General features: G+C 38.8%; 1 protein-coding gene across 4 annotated transcripts in view; it reads left to right on the top strand.

The window, feature by feature from the left end:
* LOC110453746 (contactin-2-like) overlaps positions 1–3,477 on the top strand; it is a 47,232-nt gene extending 43,755 nt beyond the window's left edge. For all 4 annotated transcript variants that reach the window (XM_021502865.1, XM_021502866.1, XM_021502863.1 and 1 more), the window contains exon 10: positions 374–3,477. In XM_021502865.1, coding sequence (XP_021358540.1) covers positions 374–660 — 287 coding nt within the window. In that variant the 3' untranslated portion in view covers positions 661–3,477. The remainder of the gene's footprint in view (positions 1–373) is intronic.
* The last annotated feature ends 17,304 nt before the right edge of the window (positions 3,478–20,781 follow it).

Genomic DNA, 20,781 nt, shown 5'->3' with positions numbered 1-20,781 from the left:
TGATTCAAAAAATGTATAAACATTTTAATAACCTAATCTCAAAACACGAAAGGTCTAGCGTAATGATATTTTGCAAACTGCATGCTTAGATGAAGGGCTATAGAGTTTGTTCAACGTAATGACCTTGTTAGACTTTCAGGGTCACAGGGGTCAAATGTTTTTAAATCTTCCAAAAGGTTCTTTTGAATGACTTGTAGTCTTAAATACTGATATTTTGCCTGTAGCTATATTTTAGATCACTTTTAAGGTAAGAAGTGTGGGATTAATACTTGATGAGCGATGCAGGCCCATCAAACCTTTTTTTGCGCTGTCCCTTTAGTTCCTTAAACAATGCTGACGAAAATGTAATTTCTTTTTGATGAACTTTTCCCAGAAAATCTTCAAATGGTGGTTTTGCTGACCAAGATAGATAAAGCAAGTCAAAGTGCGGCAACGGTACGAGAAATGTTGGAGAGCCAGGAAGTTTGCAAAGTAACACAACAGATCCATGACGCCGTTGGAGTTCCTTTGAACTGCATTTTTGCGATTTATAACTACCATAAACAAATGGAAAGGGATTCTGAAATGAACCTTCTCATTCTCCATACATTTCGCAGTCTCTTGGAAAGGTTGCTGGACATTTATGCACGCCTTGACAGTAAGAAAGTAGTTCCGACATAAACACCAAAATGAACAAACAAGTTACCTGGATATATTGACTTTCAACTCCAACAATACAATATCCTGACTGTTTAACAGTGTGCTAAAGACCAGTGGCAGGAAGTTAACTTTTTTCTTGATTGACTAAAGCTTTGACAAATTCAATTTTGAAAAAGATTAGGTTTCGAACCCTGGACCTCATATCATTATAATGTCACTCTTACCAACTAAACTAACTTATCAACTGTAGATTCCTGTCCCAATCAAATCACAATTAAAAAAACGAAAGAAAGGTACTATATAAACTTGTATGCGTGTAAGATGTCTTCGGTAGACGTTACCGTTGATGAAGATTAAAAAAATGCATCAGCATAGCCCAATCTGACAGAAGATTATGGATCTTTGAATGTTTTGCATTGACATTTTTGGTATTTGTTGACATCTTCTGTCATTTGTAGATATTGTTTGAATATACTTGTTACATTTACTTGTTTTGTTTTTGCCTCAGTGACATAAAAGTTTCTGTAAATTACAAAGCTTGTTAAAAGGTCATTTCCTTCATTATATTTCGAGTATTCTATCTTGTATCCAATTGCTTTTTTAGTTTTTTAGAGTCAACATATCTTTTTTATATCCTAGTTTTTCAAAAAATATATATATGATTGTCTTGTGAAAATTTTGTAAATATTTATATTTTATGAAAAATGTTCATAATCTTTTATAGTGTTGCAGACAGTTTGGTGTTTCACTTATTTTCCATTGCTGCAGAATTTGCTTTGATGTAAGGATTTTGTTTATTAGTTTCCATTTATATTCTTTCAGCTTGTTGTTTATTAAGTATTGAAAGACAAAATAATTTGTATATTTCAATTGGCTGTTTTATTGAACTTGTTCTCCCAGGATATTCTTGCGATTGGTTTTTCAGAACGCATTTTGACTTAGTGTTCGTAGATTGTTTAATTATTACAGTTTTTAATGGTTACTGTTCCTAGTTTTGGGATTTTGATGACCGGATTTTAACTTTAAAGTTATGCATGTTAACATTACTTTCTTTAATTTTGGTTTTTGATATTGCTTCTTTTTAATGTGGATAGTTCTGATAGCCAATTAGTTTCATTTGTTAATTTTCCATGCATTAACATTTATTTCTACATTGTGTTGTAATGAATCTTTGATAGTTACAATGTCTGATTCTATCCATTTTTTAAAACATATGGTTTTACCTTTCATCTGTATATGTCTTTTTCCCCCATATAATTTGAGCTAACATGGTGTTATAATGTTTTGGTTCTTTGTTTGGTTCTAGCAGTTTGATCCATGCTGCTATGATTTCATAATAGAAAGGGGATAGATTTTCACTTTTTGAGAGATTTTTTAAGTTGTCTAGATTCATTTTACATATAAGCATATTTTTGCCGAAAGTGTTTAGTTGTAGCATTGGGTTAATTTTCCATAATGCAGCTTCCTATATGATAACAGCTTTTTTTCAGCCAGCTTATTCTTAATGTATCAATATGTGATCTTATATCGATTGAGTTGAGCCCACCTTCAGTGTATGGTCTGATTATTATATTTCTTTTTACCTTTTTTCGCTTGTAATTATATATCAACTTTTCAAATTATTTTAATATGTTTTGAGGTACATATAATACAGATATTAGGTATGTTAATTGTGGTACTAGCAGTGATTTTACTATTTGTATTCTCCCTATTATAGTAAGTTTTCTGATTTTCCAATTGTTTATTAGTTTTTTAACTTTATCCAGTTTACTTTTCCAATTTAAGTGTAGTGTTTGTTGCTTATTTAGTCCAAAGTGAACTCCTAGTGCTTTGATTGTAATATCAGTCCATGCAATTCCTTCAAAATTGTCGTTGATCTGTGTCTGATTACCTGGTATGAGTTCTTTTGACTTCTCTCTATTCAATATTAGACCAGAGTAGGTTCCAAATGTTTCTATTATATTTAGTGATTTAGTAATATCATGTTTTGTCTTTAAGAACAGTGTTGTGTCGTCTGCTAGTTGTGATATTTTGTACGGTATGTTTTGCTGATTTTGTATTGCTATTCCTTGTATGTTTTGATTGCTTCTGATTCTTATAGCCATTACTTCTGCTGCCATAACGAACAATAATGTGGATGCAGGACAACCCTGTCTTTTACCACGTGATATTTTGATTGGATCTTAGATCCATCCATGATTGTTAATTACACAGATTATTCATTCAAAAATCATTATATAATGTTTTTATCCAATTTATAAATGAGTTATTGAAGCCAAATTTTGGCATTGTTTGATAAATAAATTCCCATTCCATGGTATCGAAAGTTTTAGCGAAGTCTAAAAATAATATTGTTCCATTCATTTTATTTTTTTCTGCATTATCAATTATGTCTTGAATTTGTCGGATGGTATAACCTATGTATCAAATTTAATGAAGCCGTTTTGGTCGGTGTTAAAAAAGTTTGGGAGTAGTGGTTTGATCCTTTCCGCATCGTGCTGGTATCTTGTAGTTTACGTTGAGTAATGTGATAGGACGCCAGTTTTTTTAAGTCAAGAGGGTCATCTTTCTTAAATATTAAGGAGAGTGCCATTTGTCTTTGTAATTTTGTTATTTTTCTTTTTTTTTTGTAACTTGTATTGTAGCAATTTAATAAAATGTGCGGTCTCCACCAACTCCAGCTGAAGAGCTAGAGTCAGGATCAAAGGCAAAAAAGAAACAAAGAGACAAGTCAGTATGATTTCAAAAAACAACTATATACTTGTGGATCATTATAGACAGTATGTTAAGTACTCACTATTGTTGATTTATATGTATACATATGTCTGTGGACTAATANTATCCCAAAATATTCCTACTAGTCAACCTTGCTATTATAAGTATGGCGAAAGAAAACTAAATATTATACATACCAGGTTAAGACATAAATGCAGTTCTCTTAAAGATGACCTATTCCTTGCAAACTTAGTTACTGACTCACACTGTCCAAATTGTTTACATCATTGTGAAAACGCATATCACTTCTTTTTTGAGTGCCAACGTTATGCAACTGTTCGTACTGACATGTTTCAAGTTTTAAGTAATTTAAATACACAAATAAGTTTAAAACTACTATTATTTGGAAATGAGTTGTTGGCTTTGGAGGAAAATTATTACTTATTTGATCATGTGCAAAAATTCATTAAATCCAGCGGAAGATTTTGAACTTTATGCTTATATATGTTTATTCCCGTGAAAAATTGACTTGTTTTAAAAATTGAATTTATAATTATTTGTGCCATCATTTGTCTGTAAATTTGTTATGTCAATAGGAGACGGCTTCATAAGTTGAAATAACTTGTGCCTGATCCTTTTGTGCCAATATTTGGACAATAAAATATGTTTAAAGTCAACGGTCACTTGAATAAATACAAGCCTGAACAATTTCAATAATACGCTCATTGTCAACATTTGATAAATCAACATTTCCAGACAATAGTAACTCTAGGTGCACAGGATGATATGGTATCAACTTATTTAACATTTCATGTCTAATGTTCCTGTACATTGGACATTGGAAAAATTAATGGTATGAGTGTTCACAGGGGTGGCCACAGACACAAAAAGGAGATTCTACCAGGTTCACACTTGGCACGTAGGTAAGCGGACGAATTGACAGGACCAGTGATTTCCGGAATTAAGATATAATACCGGTATGTATATTATATCACGCCTTGTAACCAAAATAAAAACAAAATGTCGTTAACTAAGTAGACGAAACGAAATTAGGTTTTAGATTAGGGTGTATCAGGTTTGCTGTTCATTACAAGAGCAATCTTCTCACAATAAAAATCGAAACATCGAGCCGACCTTCCAGACGATTCCCGGCCCGTTACCTCACGCTAGTATGGTAGGGCGCTGATATGTGGGAAGCTTTTTTGATGACACGCGAACCACTGCTCACTGGTACACATGCGGCATCGTCGTATGTTCCACTATTTTTGTCAACTGTTTTTGTTTTTATTTATCTTTTATTTATAGATGAACGTAACACACACATTGCACCTTTAAAACAACTAGGATGCCAATACAATTACACTACATCACACAGCTGTTTCGTCCTTCTAGGACTCACCGGTGATGCTAGCGGTCAAACAGTTGCAAATCCAATTTGGTCTAAACTACTGCTGAGACAGAAGGAGAGGTGCGTAGAAGCCATAAATTTATGAATTTTAAAAATAACGGGAGTACTGGTTTATTTTAAAATGAATACTGAGTAAATTGTGTATATCAATAGCCATGCCACTGTGGCTGAATAGGGATGACCGTGCACGTGGCTAACAAGGTGAAGGTCAACCACGGCCACTAATTAAGAAACCATGACGGGGTTTCGCCACGGGTTGGTACGTTCAGACTCCACACCAGTCATCAACATGTCACGGGTCTGCTGTTTATCTAAATGCTGAAAAGAAAACGAAACGCATTGACGTTAGTATTCACCTGAGCGTTGCCTTGAGCTTCAAAGATTTAATGTATGTATGCGATTCATTTCAGGTTTGCATACACCTTGCATAAATATTGATTCAATCTTTTGTGGAATATCCGCCAAATATTACATTTCTTTCATTTAACATTTCAGTCAATATATTGATTATCGATGCCATCTGTAGGCAGTTAAATACTTACATATACCGTTTTTTGAAAGACATCACATCTCATAGCTTATGTTAGCCACATTACATCTCCAGCACATACGCAGGCATACATACATAGGGAGATATAAGCCAGGTGGCATAGGACTAGTAGTTAGCGCCTGATAAGGCAGCTTCTGCGAATTCCTCAAAATTGTATTGATTAATGTATATGCTAATTTTATTAATTGTATATCTATGCACTGTAAAGCGCTTTAGAGTGGCTTATGTTAGCTAGATAGGGCGCTTCATCAAATGTTGTATATCATTATTCTAATCAGTTATGTATCGTGTATGCTTGCTTGTCTGATTAACAGAATAGTTATCTTTAACATACGATTGTACTCACTACTATAACATACCATAATGTATTGCTGTGTTAGGAAAACGATGTATAAATCGTAATTTACTTTAACCGATCAAGGTACTTGGCGCCTAGAGCCTATAGCATCATCATTGCAACTGTTTGTTCATTTATTGTTTTCTAATGTGTGTATAATTTGCTTTAGAAGATAAACAGTAATAAATTACTCACATAAAGCCTTTTCAATATCACTCTAGAATTGCCATTCCCATCCCTTTTTAAAGCAGCTTTTTCGTGAAGAATATAGTTAGAATTGACCAGTTTACACGCTTTCTATTGGGAATATGGTAATATTTGTACATATTGTAAAGCCAATCAATGACACGAGAATACTATAACCTTTCTATTGGGGATCATTGATCTTATATCCAATCACAGTAATGGAAGTTTAGCGTTCTTAAGTCGATTTTATGACTTGTACTGCTTAATAAGCTCCTATTTTTGGGTTAATCAAAGTAATGCATAAAATCATCTTTTTACATCACATATAAAACAAAGTTCATCCTTAACACTTTTCCACTCTAGTCGGTAAAATATTGTTAAAACGCTTCCATGTGAATATGTTAGATACATTCAAATAAGGCACAATATTTGTCTAACTCCGGAACGTTCTACTACCTATTTCTACATGACAAAGATTGTTGTCTTATAAATGCCAAATAAATGAAGATATTTACTTTATCAATTAAAAACATCCGCTCCGTTGTCGAACACTGTTAAAGAATTATTCATTTCAACATTATCTCAAGCATTGTGTTTAATTTATTCCTTTCATTCTTTAGGAATTGCAATGTTTTATTATCCCTACTTCGCTAATCCAGCTTCTTTTGGAGTTAACTTTCGATGAATATTATTTCATTAATAATTGCATTACTATCTATTATATCATTAAAAGTAAAAGTAGATTGGGATTTTATTCAGTTTCTGAGGATCGGAGAAACACCGTTTAATTCTAATAATTTTGCATATTACCCCAAATTTTCTTCATTTCGTATACCGGCATCCGTATAACTATAATCCTGAACCGATTTTCTTTCTCTTAATATACCCATACAACTCGTGTTTTTCCTGTTTGGGAGATTTTTATACAGCCCGGGGACATACGCAAAAGCAATTTTACTGACCCGCCGATTTGATTTCCTGTCGGCGTCTACGGAGGATAACAAACATTGAATCCATGATAGTTCATGTCTGGTCCATTATGCCATATAAAGCTGCCTACTTCCTCTACAGCTCTTTGTTCATTATTTATTTTTTGGACACCTGCTACGTATTGTTGGTACGTTACACTGTATCTTAGGTATTAACTTCATTGAAATAATGCCAGATTTACCAAAATGTCGATTTTCTCTTATTCCAGTTTTTAATTAGAATAATTAGTGCACCAGTATCTCTTATGCTATCCGCCCAATCAAGATTTGATATACCTTTGTCTTGTTTCCTAAGTAAATGCTCAGGGTTTTAGTTTGTGATACCCAAGCTATTCCCAGAAACGTCTTTTCTCTTTGTTTGTAGAACGCTAGTTCAAACCTGTTGTCTTTGATATATATAATTTTAGTCGAGAAACTTTCCAAATTGTTCAACAATGAATACAGGTCTTTTAGTGTCCATAAATTAAGAAAAACAGTGGTGACATTTGTCTATTGGAACCGTTTTGATATTCCTATTTCAAATTCTAACGAACCCTGTTACATTAGTGGGTGCAAACGCAACCACTATTGCACATCGGGTACATCGATTGGGGACAGGTATTGATTCGATACAGAAAGTTCGCCAACTTGTGTTACCCGGGTTGATTATTTCTGGCTGATTTTCTCCATAAGTAGGCGTTAGTCTAACTAATAGTCAACCAAGTCAGCAGAACACATAGCCATTAGTGGGATACCTCCAGGAACTTCTGCTTCTGCCAAGTAATGTCCACAATCATCACGTTGATTATAATGACATTTTTGTTTTTGGAGTGCGCATTGTTGAAAAAATTGGTTAAAAACAGGATAAAAAAGATGGAAATTAGTACAGCGGCACAGATAACCGAGATCTGAAGACCTCTAGGTCATCTGAGGTGACAGTGTCCGCTGGTAAGGAGTTCCATTCTCTGATGGTTCGTGGGAAGAACGAGAACTTCCTGTAGTCACTACCACATGATGGAATTTGATAGGAAAGGCTGTGTGAATTCCTCGACAGTCTGCTCGGTGGAATAAGCATGTCGGAGTTGGTATACACGAGGTTGTGGTGGATCTTGAACAGCATACGTAGTCTTGCTTGTTGTCTTCTGTCTTTCAACGACGCCCAACCGAGGTGCTCTAGTAAGCTGGTGACACTAGCTGTCCGTCTGTAAGTGTTGGTGGCATATCTAGCAGCCCGCCGTTGTACCATTTCTAACCTGTCAATGTCTTTCTGTTGGTAGAGGTCCCACACAGTGCTTGCATACTCCATAACCGGTCTAACTAGGGTGGTGTATGCCTTTGATTTGATGCTTTCGGAGTTGATGTTGACATTTCGTTTTAGGGATCCGATGGTACGATTCGCTTTGCCACAGTTGTTGCTGGCGTGTACGCCCCATTTGAGATCTTGCGTGATGGTACATCCAGGATATTTGGCTGATATCACTGCCTCTAAAACATGTCCATGAAGGGTGTATTTGTGGTTGATTTTGTTTCTGTTTCTGGTGATAGATAATACTTGGCACTTTCCCGGGTGAAATTCAATCTTCCATTGTTGTTCCCATACTGCTAATTTTTCGAGATCATGTTGCAAAATGTTTGCGTCAGTGTCCGATGTGATCGTAAGATAGATTATTGTGTTGTCGGCAAACAGGCGCACTTTAGATGTGATGTTGAGTGGCAAATCGTTGACATAGAGGAGGAACAGACTGGGTCCGATGACAGATCCCTGTGGCACTCTAGAGGCTACATCTACAGAGGCTGATATTAAATTTTTAAAGCCCGTTCTGCTTGATGTAAAGTAAAAAGATAGCATAATATTGTAGTTTCGTTTTGTGTTACTATTGTAAAGGATTTGCCTTCCGTTTCCGGTTAGATTATCGTTGCCGCTTCTCGAGGCGACTCCCTGCCAAGTTTGCGTAGTAGTGTCTTATTTAAAGAATTCACAAATACAATCATCTACATATAGAGGGTTTATTTACATTTAGGAGTCAGACACAATACAGAATATAGGCATAGAATACAAATCATAAGTACACTACATTCATGATGGGAGTACGGCTCTTGGGTATAGCTTTGGGGTAAAATGTGCCCGGCGCTAACTGGCGTATAGCTGGCGTTACGCCGGCGTTATGAACGATGCCAACTATCAATAACTATCAGTAACTCAGTGAGGAGGAACCCACATCGCCATCGTCGTCACCCTGTACTTGTCCGTCCCGTTGTTCCGTCCCCCGGCGCCCTGGCAACCTTCCGCCCAACTCCCGGCGTCTGCGTCACCCCTTACGCCTCAAACTCTCCGGCGTCCGCGCCAACCCCTACGGCAATCCCGGACATGGGCGTTTTCCCTCACTGAGTTACAATGTCTTTAATACATCATTGCTCACCATCGTCTGTCCACTCCGACTCCAGCGAAAGAGAGAAGGGCCGTTCCACTCAATGCCCCGACCTTATATACCCGTAATGTAACCTAACCAACCGTACTCCGGTATAACTCCATAGGTATGCCACACATGACTTCACTGCACGTGCTCGGTCACTGAGAGTGAAACTTATACACGGTGTACAAACAATACGACACGCACAAATGACTACAGGTAAGACTTATTTTATATTATATATTATTTATATTATGGACATATAACGGACATAAATACAAGTTAACACTAGACTAATTCGGAAAACACATTATATCACAAAACATTACATTACCCACGCCTCCGGGTTGGACGTCTCGGCCAACTCTACTTTTAGTATACACAAATGAAATTACCCCCAAAAGAAAAATAATAAACATCAGCATTCAACAAAATAAACAAATGTTTCAACAATTCTAATCATCACAAACCTATACATTTATACATTCCAAAATTCTATCACTCTTCCACACTGATCCAGCCGAATTCCTCGCACACGACCTTTTAAGCATTCACAAATTCTCTTATTCACAACAATAACTTCGCTGTTATATTCACGTAAATCACAGTTAATTTACACTTTTCTGATAAATCAATAAACTAGAAGAAAATTAAATGTCCATCATTCTGTGCGCGTCCCGCGTTAGATTGGGCAAACCTCCTCGTTCTCGTCCCAAATAACTACATGAACAATGGATCTTTATACAGTCTCTCCGTCGACAACGGTAGTCCTTACTGTGGACTCTTTACGCCTGTGATGTTTAATCCGAAGATTACACTGTACGCCAAAGCTTCGTTGCAGCGGCACCGGCATGGTGGAATTTCTGGCATCCTCCTCGTCCTTCTGCTCATCCGTAACCAGGGCCTTTGTCGGGGTGTTTGCAGTTGCAGTGTTCGCGGTGGTAGTCTTCTTCGGTGAGCTAGCAGAAATTGGCGACATAAGCGAATCTATCTGGTATTGGCGTGTTGCCATAGCCAGTGACACGTCTGGGTCTGGCCCCAATTCCGTCTCCGCACTAGTAACCTCGACCGTTGTTTCCTTAACACAACCCGATGAAGTCGCCTGCTCCTCTGTCCTGGCTGCCGCTGCTGCTGGCGCTCACCTTCTCCGTTTCGGTGACTCAGACGGTGACGCTTCCGTCTTCTTAGAAGTTGCCTGTGGTCGAGTCGGCTTCCGCTCTGTGGGGTCACTATGGAAACGCTTCCTGTGCCTCTCCATGTCGGCCTTGCGACCACAGGTTCTATCAAACTGGTCACATGGAAAACGTAGTGGCGATCTATTCCTACCCCTACTCCTATCCCTCGAGTCCCTCTGGTCCCTGGGTGTGTTTGTAAGCACCTCATCTCCCAGAAACTTCTTTTCCACGCGTAGCATTCCAGTCTCGCTGATCTGTTTCCTCCCATTCTCTGCAAACAACAAGCAGAACAAAATAATGTCCTTACTGTTTCTGCCGGACTTTTGTCGGGTTTAACAGTTGGAAAATAAACCCATACCTGGTCTTTCGGTTAAAGCTTTCTGCTCACTGACCTTCGATCGTAATACCGTTTCTGATGCAAAGTGGACGCTCGAGTAAACTCGCGGACGTAGGTATATGCCTGTTGCAGTGACTGCTGGATGAAAGTAACCCACTGTCTAATATCCGTACCGTTCTCGTCCGGTAGCCTTCCCATCATCACGTCCAGCGGCATAGCAATTTCCCGGCCCAACATGAGGTAACTTGGTGTGAAGTTTGTGGAATCATGTACCGACGACCTATATGCCATCATCAAATATGGCAGTTGTATATCCCAGTCGGTTTGGTTTTCATTCACAAACGACTTAAGCATTTCTTTTAGTGTCCTATTGAACCGTTCTACCATTCCGTCGCTCTGTGGGTGGTATGGTGTTGTCCGAGTTTTCTGGATGTTTAACAGCTCACACATCTGCTTAAATAAAACGCTTTCCAACTGGCGGCCCTGATCGGAATGTATGTACGTTGGTGATCCGAATCTGGTAATAACCTCCTCCACTAGTATGTTAGCCACGGTTATAGCCTCTTGATTTGGCATTGCAAAGGCTTCTGTCCACTTCGTAAAGTAATCGCTGATTACTAAAACGTACTGATTCCCGTCTTCCGTTCGTGGCAATGGCCCTGTGATGTCTATAGCGATACGTTCCATCGGCATGCCGCTTTGTGCCAGCTGCATCGGAGCCCTCCTCGTCTGATTAACATGCTTACCTCTTGCACACTTTTCGCAACTGATTATTCACTGCCGCACGTCCTTTTAGAAGCCCAGGCCAGTAGTATTTTTGTCGTACCCTCTTTAAGCTTCGGCGTATTCCCAAATGACCTCCGCTTCCATCGTCGTGTATTTGCTTTAAGACAGTAACTCTCAAACGCCGTGGCACTACAATCTGCCAAGACCATGTCTGCTTCCTGGTGTCATTCCACGACCGGTATACAACTCCATCCCTTATCCGGAACCTGTAAAACTGCGCCCAGTATGACTTCAATTCGTTGCCTTCCGCGCCCATTTCCTTCCAGTCCGGCCGTTTCTGGTTCTTTATCCAAGACTTGAGTGATGAAATTGCCTTGTCGCTCTCTTGGTCTTCCTTTATAGACATTTTCCCAACTTGTTTTTCTTGGTCATAAGTTGCAGCGCGTACATGCTTTGCATTTTCACCACCTTTTCCCGCTTTCTTGCCGCACTGAGGGCATGGGATTCGGCATTTCCGTGCTGTTTACCGGGTCTGTGCTGAATGTCGAATTCGAATGTTGACAACGTTTCGATCCACCTCGCCGTTTGTCCTTCTGGTTCTTTCTTTTTCATAAGCCAACGCAGCGCGCTGTGATCAGTTCTCACCAAAAACCGTTTTCCCGTCAAATAGTGTCGATAATATCGAATAAAGTGCACGACGGCGAGCAATTCTTTGCGGGTTACGCAGTAACGCTTCTCAATCTTGGATAACGTTCTACTTCCGTAACAGATCACACGTTCCTGATTGTTTTGTACCTGTGACAAAACTGCACCGATACTCGAATTACTGGCGTCCGTATCGAGAATGAACGGCAACTCGAAATCTGGATGCGCTAATATGGGTGTTGATGTAAGCTTTCTTTTTAGTACATCAAAAGCGTTTTGGTATTCGTTTGTACACACAAACTTTTCCGTTTTACCTGTTAGTTTGTGTAGTGGTGCTGTTATATGCGAGAAGCTCTCGGTGAATTTCCTGTAATAACCGCAAAGGCCAAGAAAACTGCGTACTTCAGCTGCATTTGTTGGTACTGGCCACCCGCTGACTTTAGTCGTCTTCTCTGGATCTGTCTCTATCCCGTTGCTTGATACAATGTGTCCCAGAAACGACACCTTTTGGGAAAAGAGAGTGCACTTTCGCGGTTTCAGCTTCAATCCAGCTTTGCCTAGGCGATCAAAAACCTTTCTCGTGTTATCCATACACTCTGTAAATGTCCTTCCGTGTACAATTATGTCGTCCAAGTAAATGAGACACACCTCCCATTGCAATCCGGCCATCACTACCTCCATGAGGCGCTCAAACGTTGCTGGAGCATTGCATAGACCGAATGGTAATACCGTGAATTGGAAAAGAATATCCGGGCAATAGATCCAGAGTGGAAAACCATCGTCAACCCTAGGCAACGGGTAAGCATCTTTAATTGTAATGTCGTTCAAAGCGCGATAGTCAACGCAAAAGCGCGTACTGCCGTCTTTCTTTTTAACCAGGACTATTCCTGAAGCCCACGGACCGCTTGCTTTTTCCACGATTCCCCTTTCCAGCATTTCATCAACCTGGCGATCCGCTTCTTTTTGAGAGTGAAACGGCAAACGTCGCGGCGGTTGTTTGATAGGTTTCCCTCTTCCTGTCTCAATTCTATGTTTTACAATATCGGTTTGGCCCAGATCCTGATCGTCCTTAGAAAACAATCCCGAATACTCGCAAACGAGCTCTTTAACGCCTTGGGCTTGTTCTGCATCCAGATTTTCAACAGTGCTTTGATATAGTTTCTGAAGATGTTCTGGAACCGTCTTTGTCAATCTACACGTTGTAACTTTTCGAATGACTTGTGTAATGGGCTCAAATTTTCCTACTGTTTACCCTTGTATAGCACTTGGATTTCGTCCGTTGGATTCAATAATCGAATAGGGATGGTCTTGGTACCTTTGATGAGTGTTCGCCCTAAAATTGCGTTGCCAGTCTTACTTTTGTGGTCTATAGGTTCTACTATTCCATACGTCTCATGAAGACCTTCACCGTTCATTTCGCCTTTCACGATTACTTCATGGCGTGGCGGTATACTCATGTTTTCCGCAAGGCTAACCCTGCTGCACCCAAACCTTCCAATTAGACGACATGGGATCACTTTTCCATCTGCGGTCATTGTGTTTTGCTTCAGATCCACGCGACAGTCGCTCTGTCGCAAGAAATCAAGGCCAAGGATACCATTCGCCGTAATATCTGCAACGGACGCTTCCAGATTTATGGCACGCTTGTCAATCGTAACCAGAAATTTTGCCGTCAAAATGTCTTGCTGAAACTCTTGTAACTCAGGTCTATCCTTTACTGGGATATTTTGATATACGTCATACGAAAGAAGTGTTAAAGTGGCACCTGTATCGACAAGAAGATCGGTCATCAATCCATTTACCTCCGCTGTGATATACATCCCTGATTCCATTTGATGATACCCCGCTCCCATGTTAGTTCTCCTGGCGTTATTTTCGGCGCTCGCATTTTGCCTCTTCGGGCAGTTACGTTTGTAATGTCCCGATTCGCCACAGAAATAACAGTTACCTCCCCCTTTGTTCCATGGCCGGGGTTTGTGTTCTTTAAGAGACTTGACTTCTTTCGCCAACTCCTCCACCATGTTTTGCAATGTTGTTAATGCATCAGGTTTAGTATCTTCTATGACAACATCACTCGACCCAGCCGCCCTGGCGTGCGGCTTATAATCCAAACGACATCTTTCGGCCCTCTCGAAAGCTTCTAACTCTACAGCCGACCGGACAGCGTCGTTTAAATCAGTCGGTCTACTCTGCTGGACCCGAATTCGTAACTCGGAACTCGGTAACGCGTCTATGAAAGAATCCTTCGCCAAGATTGGCCAAATTTCTGGCGTAGCGCCACGATACGCCAGCTGAGTGAGTCTCAAAATACCCTGTGCTAACTCTGGTAAACTTTCGCCGGGTTTTGCGCAACGACTCTTAAGTTGGGAACGGTATAATTTGGTTTGATTTACGGGAGAGAATCTTTGTTGTAACGCCGCGCATAACGAATTATAATCCGATCTTTAAAAAACATTGTTATGCGATCCTATTTACTAGAAGTAGGTTCTCCTTCCTCAGTTATTCATCATGGCCTGTCATTTTGACATTTTTAATCTAGCTGCGATAATGTAGCTTTCTGACGACGAGAGATGTTTTGTATATATTGCGTCGTCACGCCAGAGGAAGCTGGGTATTCATATTAGTACTAATTTAAATCTTGTATGTAAAAACAAACAAAAAATCGTTTAATTCAGCAATATAATCAAATCATACCATTTTACTGAACCCGGTAATATTATAAATTATGTAAATCTAAAAGCGCACGTATCTCATTTGACCCCGATCACGAGTACCGACAGAGACAGAATACGCCGTGGCTATCACAACAGTTAACCCTGTGAGGGCCTCATGACAAAATCAAACTAACCAGTCACTTATCCCTTCCTTTCGCATAAACCACTGTATAATTATAGAAACACAAAGTAAACTATCACCGATACATGCCCATTGACATATTAAACTAAGTTCATCTGTGTTCAAACTCAGACAAAGATACTAGCGAAGTTAATAGTTTTAGATATTTATTCCTAACATAAACAGCGCCAGCATTTCTGTCGATTCCATTTCAGCTTAACCGGCTATCCGGAAGAATACATGCACCGTACAAACTGCTAGGGCAGTTATTTTCTCCTTTGAATACTTCCCACCTGTAATAATGATTTCGTAACGTACTCCTTGCGCTATCTTTTGACCATTTGGCAACTTTTCGCTTCGTAGCTGACACGGTACAGCACTTTTCTTTGGCTTTCTTCACACGGCCAGTCATTTTGTTTACAAAGAAATGGTGTGCAATGCGCATGCGCTAGTAGAAGGAAATCCCTGAACAAAACGTTGGTCAGACAGTTAGAAATGCCGATGATTATCTTAGATTTAATTATTTTTATGAATCTATTTCATCCAAATCCGATCGTTATTTTCCATAAGGAGTCTCACTTATTTTTATGTAGTATTTGAAAAAAAAGACAAAAACAATAGTTACTTCAGCGTGATGCCCCTTTAATGCAGGCACGGTAGTCTAGGGTAGGGCGCCGGGCTCGTGACTGAAGGGTTGCGGGTTCAAGTCATGGCACGGCACTGTGTTGTATATTAGAGCAAGATACTTTACTCCACTTGTTCCAGTCTACTCAGTTGTAAATGAGTACGTGGTTGGGCAGTGCTATAATTGTTGAATGCTAGGTGTTAGCGCTGAAATGGCAGATCCGGCTGTATGGTCCCCCAGGGAATTGAGAAAGATACTGGCTGGTTGCAAAGGCCTATAACCACGGATAATAATTTGTGTACCGCTTTGAGAGGACCTACTAAGTAGGTTGTGATAAAGCGGTATATAAGAACCTCGAATTATTATTATTAGTGTTATTAATTGTTTAAGTATTTAAAAAAGAAGTAATCTCGTAAGTATTAAAGGGGGTCCTTTTCGATCCTATGTGATCAGGTTTTATTACGCAATGTTAGGTCAAATTCAAAAGAGATATAGGCCAAGGTCGAGGTTAAGATCGAGAAAAGCTAGACACGTTCAAATAAACAACAGAGGGGAAACAAACGCGGTAAATGAGTTTTAATTTTGCTATTGCCCCCGTCAACAGAACGGAAACAATCCACGATATTTAGTTTAGAATAGAAATGATTATATTCGTTGATGCATTAATAAAGACAGAACAACGGGTTTTAATCTGGATAGACAATTCAATACGACGAAACAAAATGTATTTAAATCGTTACGAAACCAACTCTCCAATATCAAAATATCTTCAGTCTTGAAATATCCATCAAACGGATTGTATGGTTTCATACTCATGCCCGTTTTATGGCACATTAACAAATTTGTTTGATCGAATTTTTGTAACCATTTTTGAATATGTCGTCGCCCACATCCAACTGAACAGTGTTATGAGCTGGAAATCTTATTTTATGGGGTGGAGATCTCACCAGTTTTAAATCGATGAACCAGGGACTAAATCCCTAGAGCATGATGATGATTATAAGATGGGGATCAGTTACGACCCGTGGAATAAGTCTCTAAGGGTTGGATCAGATCCATGGGCCATCCTGGTAGCATAGTATTAATCTCTCTATGATTAACAATTGTATATAAAAGTATTTGGTCGGGATCTCAATTGTTTAAAATATGTGATCCTGAAACTAAGTCCATTGGGGGTGTGGCTAGACTCCAGAAGTTAATTTTAATACCATAATTACTTTTGTTTCTTTATGCACAGCAATGGTACACATGTGTATGGTTATAGGGTGAGGATCCCAAGTATTTCCAAATTGTGACCAAAACCAAAATCCCTTTGGTGGTGGTCACTTCTGATAGGGTCAGCCATTCGACTGAAACACAACCTGAGAATCTCCAAATCAAATAAGACTGATACCTTTTTCAGAGTAGATGTCGTTTAAAGCAATATAACAAAATTACCCCCATTTGATCCCGCCCGTATCCCACTTCCTCCGGGTGGCCAGGCGCTCTAATTGTACAATTGTAAATCCTCACCACATGAGAATGGTTCCAACCAAATATGGATGATATACATATCTTAGTTCTAAAAAAGAGATCGCTTAAACTAAAATGGACGAAATACCCCTTCTTTACGTCAGTCCTCAGTTGTTTAAAAATTGTTGTTATTCAAAAGAAATTGTTAAAAGTTTTTAACATATTTGACCCCTATGACCTTGAATATGAGTGAAGGTTATTCATTTGAACAAACTTGGTAGCCCTTAACCCTAGCAAGCTTCTGGCCAAATATCATCACCCTAGACATTTGGGTTATTAAAAAGAAGTTATTTAAGGTTTTTAACATATTTGACCACTGTGAAATTGAATACGGGTGAAGGTCATTCATTAGACCACACTTGGTAGCCCTTCATCTCAAAATGCTACTAGCCAAATATCATCTCCCTGGGCATTTGGTTATTCAGTAGAAATTGTTAACATATTTGACCCCTATGACCTCATTTGAGCAAACTGTGTAGCCCTTTATCTAAGCATGCTACTGGCTAAATATCATCAACCTGGGGATTTTGGTTATTCTGAAAAAGACAATTGACCCCTGTGACCTTGAATATGAATATGGTTGAAGGTCATTTATTTGAATAAATTTGGTAGCCATTCACCCAAGCATGCTACTGGCCAAATATCATCTCCCTGGTCATTTTGGTTATTGAAAAGAGGTTGTTTAAAGTTTTTAACATATTTGACCCATGTGACCTTGAAAATGGGTGAAGGTCATTTATTTTAACAAACTTTGTAGCCCTTCATTCCAGTTTGCTTCTGGCCAAATATCATCCCCTAGGCCTTTTGTTATTGAGAAGAAGTTGTTTAAAGCTAAAAAAAATTGACGCCGGACGATGGACGATAGACGACGAACGGACCAGGTGAGTTAAAAATATATTTATCTTGACTGGAGTTGATCGCTGAGGAAGTGTTGCGTCAATAGTCTAATGTAGGCGTTTTTGACCAGGTATCTCAATGGTTTTAGTATGATATGTGTTTGTAAACAGGTATTTCAGTGGTCTGTAGGGAGAGTTTGTAATCAGGTATCTCAGTGGTCTATAGATGTTCAGATGTGAACACGCCAGATTTGTTTTCAGAAGCCGAAATCATTAATATAAATCTAAGTAATTTCATAACTGACACACCCTTAAAAGCTTTTAACTTTTTGATGTATTGGTTTTGTGCATCCAATTAAGTGTGTTATAGTCATATGAATAACATATCTTCTGATGTCGATTGCTTTTTAGATTAATTTTAGAGATATAGTTTGAAAACGCTTCACGATCTGTAGATTTCTTAACACATGAGTGCCACATCACCGGTCGTAAAAATTCAATTTATCATAACTCGGTCAATTTTTCAAATATCTAGCTGAGGTTTGGTACAAATAGGTGTATCATAGTCATATGAATAACACACAGGGGCTTGGTTTTGAGATACTTTCGGTTAGTAATAAACCTATACACACAAGTAAATAACAGCAACACTTTTTATCCGCTGTTAATACACATTCTAAATCCTTATAAAAAATGAGGGTACCGAGTTTTTTTTATACCCTCAATTTTTATCAAATGTTGTATGGCAGGTTTTGACCGTATTGTATGGGAGGTAATTTAAAACCTTGCAGTGTTCATGGGCTGGGCTTATACCTCGATTGAACCATGATGCCAACGTAGATTAGAACGTGGTCTGTATCCAGTCAAAACGTAAACCATGATGTAGATAACGTACTCTGACGTAAGTCGTTAGATTAAAACATGATTACTTAGCTGATTTGCTTAGAAGGTACGGTTGCATATTATAATTGGTCATAATTGTATTTGCTTGAGAAGGTACGAATGAACGAAATTTGATTGGCAAAGAATATAGGTCGAAAATTGTGGCTTACAAAATAAGTTGTGCGTTGTTATTATACTATAATTGAGCAGCAGTCCGGTTAATCTATTCATTGCTCGGGATTTGCTCACACCCTCATATATAGTCGGCTTGAGAACAGAACCGTTTGTCAGAAGAGGAACGCTTAACTCTTTTACGATATCTTAATTGTAAGTGAATTAACCGTCTATAACCTAATACTCAGAAGGACCGAGAGGAACTTATCACGTACTCTGGCGTCAGCCGTCCCTCAATCAACAATTTCTTCAAACAACAATTTTTAAACAACTGAGGACTGACGTAAAGAAGGGGTATTTCGTCCATTTTAGTTTAAGCGATCTCTTTTTTAGAACTAAGATATGTATATCATCCATATTTGGTTGGAACCATTCTCATGTGGTGAGGATTTACAATTGTACAATTAGAGCGCCTGGCCACCCGGAGGAAGTGGGATACGGGCGGGATCAAATGGGGGTAATTTTGTTATATTGCTTTAAACGACATCTACTCTGAAAAAGGTATCAGTCTTATTTGATTTGGAGATTCTCAGGTTGTGTTTCAGTCGAATGGCTGACCCTATCAGAAGTGACCACCACCAAAGGGATTTTGGTTTTGGTCACAATTTGGAAATACTTGGGATCCTCACCCTATAACCATACACATGTGTACCATTGCTGTGCATAAAGAAACAAAAGTAATTATGGTATTAAAATTAACTTCTGGAGTCTAGCCACACCCCCAATGGACTTAGTTTCAGGATCACATATTTTAAACAATTGAGATCCCGACCAAATACTTTTATATACAATTGTTAATCATAGAGAGATTAATACTATGCTACCAGGATGGCCCATGGATCTGATCCAACCCTTAGAGACTTATTCCACGGGTCGTAACTGATCCCCATCTTATAATCATCATCATGCTCTAGGGATTTAGTCCCTGGTTCATCGATTTAAAACTGGTGAGATCTCCACCCCATAAAATAAGATTTCCAGCTCATAACACTGTTCAGTTGGGTGTGGGCGACGACATATTCAAAAATGGTTACAAAAATTCGATCAAACAAATTTGTTAATGTGCCATAAAACGGGCATGAGTATGAAACCATACAATCCGTTTGATGGATATTTCAAGACTGAAGATATTTTGATATTGGAGAGTTGGATTCGTAACGATTTAAATACGTTTTGTTTCGTCGTATTGAATTGCCCTTCATGATTAAAACCCCTGTTGTTCTGTCTTTATTAATGCATCAACGAATATAATAATTTATCTTCGAAACTAAATATCGTGGATTGTTTCCGTTCTGTTGACAGAGGCAATAACAAAATTGAAACTCATTTACCGCGTTTGTTTACCCCTCTGTTGTTTGTTTGAACGTGTCTAGCTTTTCTCGATCCTGACCTCGACCTTGGCCTATATCTCTTTTGAATTTGACCTAACATTGCGTAATAAAACCTATTAACATAGGGTCGAAAAGGACCTCCTTTAGTACTTACGAGATTACTTCTGTTTTAAAAACTTAAACAATTAATTACAATAATAATAATAATAATTCTTTATTACAACCTACTTAGTAGGTCGTCTCGAAGCGGTTCACAAATTATTATCCGTGGTTATAGGCCTTTGCAACCAGCCAGTATCTTTCTCAATTCCCTGGGGGAGGCTACAGCTGGAGCTGCCATTTCAGCGCTAACACCTAGCATTCAACAATTATAGCACTGCCCAACCACGTACTCATTTACAACTGAGTAGACTGGAACAAGTGGAGTAAAATATCTTGCTCTAATATTCAACACAGTGCCGTGCCATGACTTGAACCCGCAATCCTTCA

The sequence above is a fragment of the Mizuhopecten yessoensis genome, unplaced genomic scaffold (assembly GCF_002113885.1).
Source record: "Mizuhopecten yessoensis strain PY_sf001 unplaced genomic scaffold, ASM211388v2 scaffold7493, whole genome shotgun sequence".
In the NCBI taxonomy this organism is placed as follows: Eukaryota; Metazoa; Mollusca; class Bivalvia; order Pectinida; family Pectinidae; genus Mizuhopecten; species Mizuhopecten yessoensis.
Note: the sequence above shows the minus strand (reverse complement) of the source record. Positions and strands in the feature narration are given on the sequence as shown.